This window comes from Chanos chanos, chromosome 4 (genome assembly GCF_902362185.1).
Source record: "Chanos chanos chromosome 4, fChaCha1.1, whole genome shotgun sequence".
Lineage (NCBI taxonomy): Eukaryota > Metazoa > Chordata > Actinopteri > Gonorynchiformes > Chanidae > Chanos > Chanos chanos.
The window spans coordinates 17595997-17606790 of record NC_044498.1 but is presented as its reverse complement, the minus strand read 5'-3'; the positions used below and the strand labels follow the sequence as shown (position 1 = coordinate 17606790).

Sequence of the window (10794 nt, the reverse complement as noted above, 5' to 3'; positions counted from 1 at the left end):
TGTTGTCTTCTGTGACAGCTTCTTTACCAGTTATGCCCTAGTGCAGACCCTAGAAGATAAGCTGTGTGCAAGGTGTGTACAAACAGTCTGAGTCAAATCAAGTCAGAGACCTGAAAACTGTGAATATGTGAAATGACCGGTTGAAGTACATTCATTTCTGAAAACAGGCACCCGGGACAATTATGACACACACACATATGTTCATGCTGTGTTCACTGACAATTCCAACAGTTGAACATCTGAGACAGACACTCAGTCATACATTGAGACTTTGCCTATGTAGTACTAAAACACTGTTTAGACATGTGCAGACACTTTGCTCACTGGACAATTTTAACAGTTTAGATGCATGCACACATGTAAATTGTTCATTCAGCTATGGAACAGTTAAACAAATCAAACACCCACACAAAAAACACAATCTCTTTTTGTAATTAAGGTTTAATATTTTAAAAATGTTTATCCATAATGGTTTTTTCCCCTGATAATCATTGACACATTTGTGCGTGTGCTGCTCTACTTACATTTTTCACTATGCGCTGTTAACTATTTGCTATTTTCAGAAGCCGGACTCCTGGATGTACCCTGGATGTCTTATTTCCATTTGATATTAAAACCTACATATACATGTAAGTGTCTGAATATTATTTTACAGCAAATTCTGCTCTGTTTTCATTATGCTCTGTTGTAACACAATTAGTTTATCATTCAGAATAATGATCAAGTATGGTTTTGACAGTGAAAATCTTGATACGATACACTGGAAGTGATGTCAGCATCGGTCAAAGAAATTTTGCTTTAGTTATAGTTTACTCTGTTATAACTAACCTAAAATAATATGGTAATTAGGGATGATGTTGATGTGGTCCATACAAGACCAACGAAAAATATAAATAAATAGACTCAATCAGAGACTTGATGTCAGTCATCTAATGATTTGAAATTAATTTTACACATTTCCTTTAGATAAATGTCCTTTTGCATTGTTTATTGAATGCATGGTGTGTCAGTTTTAAGTTTTAAGGCTTACCCTAGAAAAAATGTGAAAAAGCCATGGTTAAAACATACACACAAAAAATCCATTTTCACCTAGTTCCCTGAGAAACCAAGAGTATGTCCAACACTACTATATAATTTTCATGTGTTATACTTTAACTATTTTTATCTCTACATTCCCATACTTCAATATTAAGCACCCTCTTAAGCTTCTTCTCAGAAAGTTTAAACCCTGAAATATCATAGAATTTCTTAATCAAATACTGAGAATGTTGATTCTGTTGACCATAATCATTCATGTCTGTAACACCTGCCGAATAGATTCTATACTATTTCCAAGAGAAAGAGACATGTTTCCTACAGTTTGGACAAAGAACCACGTGTCTTCATGCCCTACAAGAGACAAAAGACAACTGAACTTGCTCTAGAGCAGGTTAGGTTTGCAGAAAGTTGCATTAGCAATCTATCCACTTAAAACTGAGGCAGCTTGGAGAAATGAATAACCCTGAGTTCAAAGAAAGGTTTGCTCACTGCTTTGTACAACACACCACTGAAGGATGTAATTTTAATAACTACATACATTTTTAAGTCCTTTTGAGTGAACAGATGTGCTCAACTTGGTAATTAAAACTACAAAATAAAATATTTCTACTATTTAATTCTATAATCTTTCTTTCATTATCATTTGTTTCCCATATGTCTCTTGACATATTGTACATTCTTTTGCCTAGTTTGAATGCTCTGTTTTGGAATTAAAGAACAGATGCTTAACAAGTCTCCATAGACATCACCCTGTCAGTAGGCAAACAGGATGTGCATAAGGTTGAGAGATGCTCTAACTGCTTGAGCCAATTCATTATGATTTTCTTCCCCTTGTTTATTTTACTGAATGTGTTTATTGAATCTTAAATCCAGTTAGGTAGTTAATATACAAATAATAAGTTATGTTTTGACTGATGATTCACTAAATTTGTAAAATATCGATCTACATCACTGTGACAACTGGACATCTCTAAAGTTCTCATTATTCCTGCAGTCTTGTCAAGTTAATCAAATTTTAATAATGAAACACTGACCTTAAAAAAGATTTGTAACACCCTCATTGAAAAACAACAATGCTACAAAATGAGCAATACTAGATTCATAACCTCCAAACTGAAAATCATTTCAAGGACACATCTGACATGGAACAGAACAAAAACTTTATTATGAAATCTAAAGCGTTGACTCCATGCTTCAGGTTGGGCTCCCAGGCAGATGCTAGGTGGACATGGCTACGGTTCTGCTTTCAGCATATTTAATCCAGCTAGACAAGAAAGGAGAAAAAGAAAAAGAACATTTAGTCCTCTATTAAACTGACAATGGGAATATGGCAAAATAAGGCGATGAGTGACTGAACCAAACATACTGAATCATTCATCGTCCCCAAACAAAGGAGTTGAATACACAGACAGAATAATCCTATATCCTTTTAGTGTGATGCCGTCAGAGTAACTGCACATTCGCATCTCTACAATTTAGTTATTTGGCAGACGCTTTTTACCAAAGCGACTTACAATCAGTGCATCAGTCGGATTTCTAATACATTGTGAGCAGAGATCACAATAAAACTGAGCGTCAAATTGACTCTTCGCATTGCGCCCCTAATTCAGCAAATTCTAGTTCCAAGTACTAAAATGTCAGTGAAAGTTAAACACCAAGTACTTGCCTTCACAAAGCCGATGTCTTTTGCGTACTGTCTGAAGCACTGGCGGCACATGTTGAGTCCGTATTTACGGATCAGACCGTGTCTGTTTGAGCATACCCGGCTGTGGAAATAACACATCATACTTACACACCTTGCAACACTGAGTTTAAATTTGATGGCTTTATGTAAATTTGTCTGCAATATAATTACGCTAAGAGTTTTCCTCGATATTTTGAAGTTACCCAGGAACTAACTCATTAAAGTCTAACGTCACTTGCCTATTGAGAACTGCAGCCCATAATCGGCGGGCCAGGCTACGAAACAGACCTACATTATGAACTTAGTGCCGCGGTGCCTATTAATCAGGTCATATTCATCCTTGTTTGATTAATATCTCACACTAAAACACTAGACTTTGTCATTCTTGGCTTTTTTGCTTAACAGGGAATAACTCGCTCACAAAAAACGAACACCCAGCCGCCATATTGCCTTGAGTGCAGGCTTCCATGTGGTCTAAACATATATCGTCGTATAAGTCGACTACAGACTTCTCCTGTCTGCATTTGATTAGAAAATGAAATTACTCTTTATGCACCGATAGACTGTGAATTACATACCAGGATCGGGATCCCTGACCGAATTTTCTGGGGTGACTCCAATAGAGCTGTTGGTGGCCCATCTTGTCTCTATCGCTCGGGATGTCGAAAAGGAAGAGAATAGATCACGCATGCGCGAATAAGCATGCCGTCCGAGGAACAAACTGTGCATCTCCGCCTACCGGTCCGGAAAGGCCTAGAAAATTAGCAGAAAAGAACGCAATCTATCGGTCCGATCACAGTCCCAGATCACATGAAAAAGGGAAAACAGTTGTATACAGCCGTAATAATCTTTATCTTTACAGACTAGGAGGAGCAAATAAATAATATCCACCTTATTACTTTAAATCATACCTTCCAATATTCCCTTTTTCATTACATATTTAAAGGAATTACATGACTGCAAATATCAGTTACTTTACACCTTGAACATGGACCAAATTGAATTTGTAATTAATTCTTTGTGTGTGTGTGTGTGTGTGTGTGTGTGTGTGTGTGTGTGTGTGTGTGTGTTCTGGCAAGCACATTTTTTTATGTGAACAGATGCTGGATTTGTGTGAACCTCATAAGAGAGCAAGGAGAAACTTTTTCATTAACATAATATCTGTAATTTAAGATGTATATAAATATACCAGTCGTTGTGCCCATGACAGCTTTTGATGATGATCAGTAACTGGCTGCCATATTAATTTGGAGTGTTCACATTAAACAAGTCATAAATCATATGCCTCCAGAGAAACTTCAAGGTTGCGTTTCTTACTCAAGCACAAAATAACAGACAGGTCAGGAATCAAATCCTCTACCATTCTGGGTGTTGCCATATCACTATGCCACCACTACCTCCTGATACTTCCTATGAGTTACTGTTGCTCCTAAACTTTAAAGAACACATATATTCATCTTGAAACGTCTAGTTAGCAGACGCTCTTTGATGAAGGCAGGCCCTCTTGTACTGCACGTCAGGGAAGGGATTCTTTTTCACTTGCAGAAAAGAGCACAAATATTTAGGAGTCTACATTTAACTTGCAAAATATAATCATGGGAATGTAGGTATATATTACAATATATGTCTCTTTTTATTGAATTAGAAAAAAAAGGGCCTAGTCAATAAAATGTCTGCACAAGAAAGGTCATTCTCTTAGTTTAAATAATTAAATGTTTATGTTTTGCAATGATGCTATCGTTTAAGCTTCCAAAAAAAAAAGACTGGCTGAGAAATGAGAGAAACTTTTGACAAAGTGTTGCAATCTCAACATGAAATTAGTGACGTCATGCTTGTCCTGACATGGCAGCACCCCTCCCCCTCTAGGTTAGTGCATTATGGGAAGGAGGTGGTGAACGGATCCAAATGCGGAGCAGTTCCAGCATCATTTATTTTTTTAGTTTTAGAGAGAGAGGTAACAGAGGGACTGATATGGATTGAAAAAAAGAAAGACAGTAGATTACCTCGCCGTGCTGTTCATTCTGGCTGCTATATCGGTTTTGCACAACAACGCCAGCAGTAAGTCAATCTGCAAATACATTTGTATCGGTTAAGTTTAGTGTTACCCAATGGAACTCCTTGCGACATGCCATGAAGCTTCAAAACACATCATTTAGTTAGCTGAATAGTTAGCTACCTAGCTAACGTTAGCGTAATAATTGGCAGTGGCTGCAGCTGGATAGCCACACAACTGCATTTAACCATTTGATCGAATCAGCCATGTTAGCATTTGCGTATACGTGCATTAGTTTGGTATTTACCTAACTGGTGCTGCATGACAGTTTGGTATGAACTAATTTGGTTCCTAGTTGTCAGTTATAGTGTGTCGCTAGTTAGCCTGTTAGCCACCTAGCCTAGTGAACACCGGGCTGTGGCACTGCTGCTTGTGCAGCTGGAGAGGCGCGCTGCAGACGATGTCTCGTGCTATATCGGCGTTACTCTTTTGTTAAAATACGGATTTAATTTCTTTTTGAACCTCAATAACAGCAACAGGGGCTTATCCATTTCTGCACAAACACAAATACCAAGTTGCGAAATGCTTTTACACAAACATTTCTCAAGGGAGTGCTCACGCATGATAAGCTCTGTTTTAGGCGAAAGCAGTGTACTTGCAGCTGGCTTTGGAAATGCATGAGGCACAAATTTATCCCCCTTATCTCAGTTTGCATTGGGTAAACATAACCCGACGATATGTTGTTGCTATGTTGGATGCCTATTGAACGGAAATTTTTTTAATACTGCCTTAAAATATCGCATATTCGCGAAAGCTATTTCGATCATAATAAGGAAGGTCTTTCTGTACGGATGTTGTACATCAAAATTGTCTTTAGGTTTAGCAAGGGATGGCTATGTAAAGGTCGGGCAACTGATTCCCTTCTCGATCTACAAAGTGAAAATGTAAGACAATAGAGAAAGGTGCGCTAATTTCAGCACGGGGAATTTACAACTACGATAAACTAAGAATGAGAAATTGAAGCAGTGTAGGCATGTGGGTGATGGCGCATCAGTCCATGAGAAGCAGGATATTATCCATATATTATCCATAAACGTTTCGACTTAAGATATAAACAAATGGTTAACAACAGTGAAGTAAAATTTATGTTAATATTGATTGAAACACCTTATTCCAGGTTTTCTAGGTCATAACATAAATTTTCCATTTGTCCACACTCATTGCAACGCATGTCTTTCACAGCATACCTTTTTATTATAAACCTTATATCTTTTAGCCTCTAAACGCAAGAAATGTTTCATATTGTACCAGTAAGATGATGTGTATTCACTTTAAGAACTGATACAGCGGTACTGAAAGTGTCTAAGAAAGAAGTAGGAACCCTTCAGTACGCTTCCTCATTTTTGAGTCTAAATTTCCATTCTTCCCCAAAAAAATAAGTAACAGCTGAAATAAAGAAAACTACAATAGTTAAGTGTCTCCAAGACACTATTGTTGTTTTGGATTGGATGAACTGAAAAAATAAATAGCTTCAGTGCACCTTGGTACTAATTCTGAATGTGTTTCTGGGATTTTGTGGGAGGCATGCAACAATATTCTTCCACAGGAATGCTCATCATTTTGCCTTTTGTTAATAATGGTGGTTAGCATTGTTTCAGGCATTGCTTAAGAATTACCTATAAGTGTTCAGCTAGGCTGCGACGTGGTGACTGAGAAAGATGCAGATGTAAAATATACTGAAAGCAGGTGCTTCCTGAGGCATGTGTGGAAGAATGATGTCGCAGTCCTCAGCTAATGTAACAGATCAGAATTTGTGATGAGGTGCTCTGAAGCGTTTTTGTTTTTTTGGTAGTATAGTAATTGCGTAATTATGACATTCTAAGCTGGCGTTTCCTTTATTTTGTCATCTGTTATTATGGCTAAAATGTCTAGCAGAAGAGATCTTGGTGACTTTTAAACAGATCCAATTTTTGGGACCAATTTTTACAGAAACTACAGTAATGACAACTGCTCATGTAGTTTTTCTTTCTTGAGAAACAACAGCTAAGACTATGTTCATATTGAGTCCTAGAGGAAAGACATGATCAGCAAGATTCAACTCTGGTCAAAGTATATGTACCTAGATGAAAATGTCCCCTGTTCTGGTTTTAGATGCAAAGCTGAGTAGATGAACACCTCTGGGTCTGTTGATTTTAAATGTCAGTCTTGGGTGTAGGCAACATCATCAAGAAATGTCCATCAAAAACAGAGAGTAATGCTGTGTAGGGATGATTAATTAAGAGAGAAAAAAAAAAGTATTTTTAATAATGGTGTAATCATGATTATCATTTATGTACATATAGTTTATTCACAAACTTGCAATTTCATTGGCTATATTTCATTATAAAATGTATTTTAAAAAACTCTTTTGTCAAAACGACAAATTGTTCTCCTGAGCAAACATGGCATGTAGATCTTTATGTGATGTACTGATCTGCAAGCCTAACTTCATGCTTGTGATTTTTATGTTGTATTCATGCTGTTGTGACTTTCATCAACCATTATGAAAATATATTGAAGACTAAAATACAGAAGAGTAAATGTTTACATTGTAGTCACCTTTTTCTGTTGACTTTTCAATTTCAGTTTTCAGAATGCTACTAAACAAAAAATGTAGAAATAAAATTTATGAAGCATTTGCATTACAACTTTATAATTTGAAACATTTTTCTTTCACAGATTTTAAGCTGCTACTCTGCTGCCATTAAGCACCATACCCTATTTAGATTTGTCTATGGCAACACTGACAACGTTTACATTCCAAAATTACAAGGCCAAGTATAAAGACACTGTCTCAAAAAAAATTATAAAAGTGCACTGTTTGTTGAGTAAACCTGCCGTTCTGTTTTCTACAATCAACTCTTCTCTTATCCCCCGGGGCTACTACCTATCATGAGATTCAGAATCTACAAGAGGAAGGTGGTAATACTGACTCTGGTGGTTGTAATTTGTGGGTTTGCATTTTGGAGTAGTGGGAAACAGAAAAAGACAAACGCTGACTTCCCCAAGGAGGATGAGACAGTAAAAAAAATCAGCAGTAGCAGTCAAACACAAGCCACAATTCCAGTGTCACATAAACCAGTCAGTGAGACACTCCCAGAAAAACAACCTGCTGCCAAGCCTGAAGTAGACAACACCACTTTGGTTTACAGAGGGATTGTGTTTCAGCACAACTTTGACCAAACTTTAAGAAACGAGGAGAAGTTTGGGTCAGTGCGGCAGAAGGATGACCTAGTGGTTGTAGTGCAGGTGCACAACCGCCCTGAGTACCTGAGATTGTTAGTGGAGAGCCTTAGGAAGGCAAGGGGCATTGAGAATGTCTTACTCATCTTCAGTCATGACTTGTGGTCACCAGAGATCAACCAAGTGGTAGCATCCATTGACTTTTGCCTTGTCCTACAGATATTCTTCCCCTTCAGCATCCAACTGTACCCTCAAGAGTTCCCAGGGAACGACCCAAGAGACTGCCCCAGAGACATTCCCAAGAAGGAAGCCTTAAAACTGGGCTGCATCAATGCAGAGTACCCAGATTCTTTTGGCCACTATCGTGAAGCCAAATTCTCCCAGACCAAACACCACTGGTGGTGGAAGCTGCATTTTGTCTGGGACAGAGTTCGTGTGCTTAAGGACCATAAAGGGCTGGTGTTGCTAATTGAGGAAGACCATTACCTGGCCCCAGACTTCTACCATCTCCTCAAAATGATGATGTCCCTGAAGAGGGAGCAGTGCCCTGACTGTGATATTTTATCATTGGGGAGTTACGGGCACATTGGATATTCCAGTAAAGCAAATCGGGTGGAAGTGAAGGTCTGGAAATCCACGGAGCACAACATGGGCATGGCGCTGAACAGGGAGACCTACCAGAAACTCATTGAGTGCACAGATGCTTTCTGCACCTATGATGACTACAACTGGGACTGGTCATTGCAGCATCTCACAGTGGCCTGTCTGCCCACATATTGGAAGGTCATGGTGAGTGAGGCGCCACGAATCTTTCATGCCGGAGACTGTGGGATGCACCACAGGAAAGCGGTGTGTATGCCCTCTGGCCAGAAGACAAAGATTGAGAATATCCTCCAGAGCAGTGGGAACCAGCTGTTCCCAAAGAGCCTACTTATCACTAAGAGACTGCCAGCTCCAGGAGCTGGGGGAGTGGCCCCACATGTGAAGAATGGAGGTTGGGGTGACATCAGGGACCATGAACTCTGTAAGAGCTACATTCGGTTACAGTGACCTTACTATATCTTTTACTTCTTTTTTGCATCCAATGAAAGCCTTTAAAAAATCTTTGTGGACTATTTCTTCATATTGCCTGTTGTATTGGACTATTTCAAATAAAAATGATATGGGGTTTGGTTTTGTAGTCAGAAATGTTGTTTACTTACCAAAAAAGTTAAGCTAGCATTTTAGAGTTTTAAACCTGCATTTCTTTCTTACAAGATAGTCTTATAAATTTGCTTTTTGGTGTTCTTGTATGGATACTTTATCAGTTGAAAGGCAAGCAAAAGTAATACCCAGTGAACACCTATGTTTCCTGTAGAGAACTTCATGCATAATGATAGGCAGGTGATGTGAGCAGGACAAAACTTGAGGGGAATAATATGCAGGCATCATCTCCTGAGACATGTTTTCAACACAGTTCTTGTCGCAGTTAAAAAGTGAACATCAAGGATGGATATGAAATGAATAATTTCAATAGCATTGATTTCTGCAACATTTCAGGGAAGAACAGCTACACTTGTCTGTGTTACTCAAAAGCAGTTTTGTTAAATGCTAGCATAAGCATAAAGGTAAACTGAAAGCATTTTTATCACAAATTTTTGAGACAAGATGGGGTTTGTTAAAATCCCATGTACAGAAGGTTTCTTTAAGACAAGCCACAGATTTTTCTGTTGTCGTCAGTACAGCTGAACACAGCGTGAAATAGACAAACTCCAGCTTTTAGCCTGTGTACTTTGGTGAGCTTCTAGGTGTTGTCACTCTACTAATCTTTCTGTCGTATTAGAGCTTTTAAATCTGCACTTTTGGACACACTGCGTTAGTCAAGACTGAGGAGTTGTAGAGGCAGTATCGATTTTTTCATGTATTTACTGTTGTTTCTGTCCAGAAGCCAAAGGTCCAGAGTTATATATTTTCATATGAAGTATTAGCTCATGTTTTATATACACTCATATGCTCATTTTGGTCAGTATTGCTAGACAACATATTAACTCAAATCTCAGTACCTGTCAAGACACTTTGCAATTAATATTTCTGACGTACATTCAGAATATCTTTTATTACTGCCGCAGTCCTTCCTTGCACATCCGCAGCTCACATATACTGTAGGTAGCGATGATTCAGGTACCCAACTAGCCGAAATCTCAGTTAAATTTCACTGTATTTGACACAGATGGAGCACTTTTTTTAATCTCCATTACTTCAAGGTCTTAAGAGGATATGTTGCATCACATGGTGCATATGATACGCCTTTTGGGGATGGGACACACTTTTGGGATATATATATATAAAGTTTGATGGTACTGATGGCTGTGAGGCTGACACATGATGAACTAGAGTAAGAGCAGCACTGGTTATAATTAGCAGTCCACAGAGAACAAGCTCAATGGCAAAAAAGGAGGTGAAGCATATAGTTATAAGTGCCATTACAAGTAATGAAATGTGGGTCATTGAGAAAAGATATAGCCATTCAAGAAAACAGCTACATTTGGAAAACAGATTTGAGTGTAGTTTGGTAAACGTTACATAATATCCTGCTGTGATGTGCTAATTAATATTGTAGGCCTGTACATTAGTGCTTTTATGGTACACCACTCTCTTAACATCACATCCTACTCACAACACTGAACTGAACATGTTAAAGGAACACTGCAGTGGTCAGCACAAAACTATGCATTAAAGCATGGCCCATTTCACTAAGAACATTATAAATCATACTAAGGTTTTGGGGAAACATGGAACTTTCTACAAGAAACTAGTATTAGAAAGTCCATGGTCATGAAACATTAAGCTATAAGGTGACCTAGCACATAGCTCTTAG

At 38.2% G+C, this 10794-nt stretch overlaps 2 protein-coding genes across 2 annotated transcripts; one reads left to right on the top strand and one right to left on the bottom strand.

The window, feature by feature from the left end:
- Positions 1-2176: 2176 nt before the first annotated feature.
- rps29 (ribosomal protein S29) lies at positions 2177-3389 on the bottom strand. Its single transcript, XM_030771515.1, has 3 exons — positions 3301-3389; positions 2705-2804; positions 2177-2302 (listed from the first exon to the last, which is right to left on the bottom strand). Exons 1-3 carry the CDS (start codon positions 3360-3362, stop codon positions 2294-2296), a joined length of 171 nt encoding a protein of 56 aa, XP_030627375.1. The 5' UTR covers positions 3363-3389; the 3' UTR covers positions 2177-2293.
- Positions 3390-4698: 1309 nt separating this feature from the next.
- mgat2 (alpha-1,6-mannosyl-glycoprotein 2-beta-N-acetylglucosaminyltransferase) lies at positions 4699-9069 on the top strand. The gene is made up of 2 exons (XM_030771592.1): positions 4699-4780; positions 7434-9069. The coding sequence occupies exon 2, from the start codon at positions 7647-7649 to the stop codon at positions 8985-8987; it is 1341 nt and encodes a 446-aa protein (XP_030627452.1). The 5' UTR covers positions 4699-4780; positions 7434-7646; the 3' UTR covers positions 8988-9069.
- The last annotated feature ends 1725 nt before the right edge of the window (positions 9070-10794 follow it).

What these genes read in the sequence shown, in the direction of transcription:
- rps29 (XM_030771515.1), bottom strand. Translation starts at nt 3,362, where the DNA reads ATGGGCCACCAACAGCTCTATTGGAGTCACCCCAGAAAATTCGGTCAG. An exon ending in GGTCAGGGATCCCGATCCTG is followed by an intron (nt 2,805 to 3,300) that starts GTATGTAATTCA and finishes TTATTTCCACAG; the next exon opens with CCGGGTATGCTCAAACAGAC.
- mgat2 (XM_030771592.1), top strand. Translation starts at nt 7,647, where the DNA reads ATGAGATTCAGAATCTACAAGAGGAAGGTGGTAATACTGACTCTGGTG.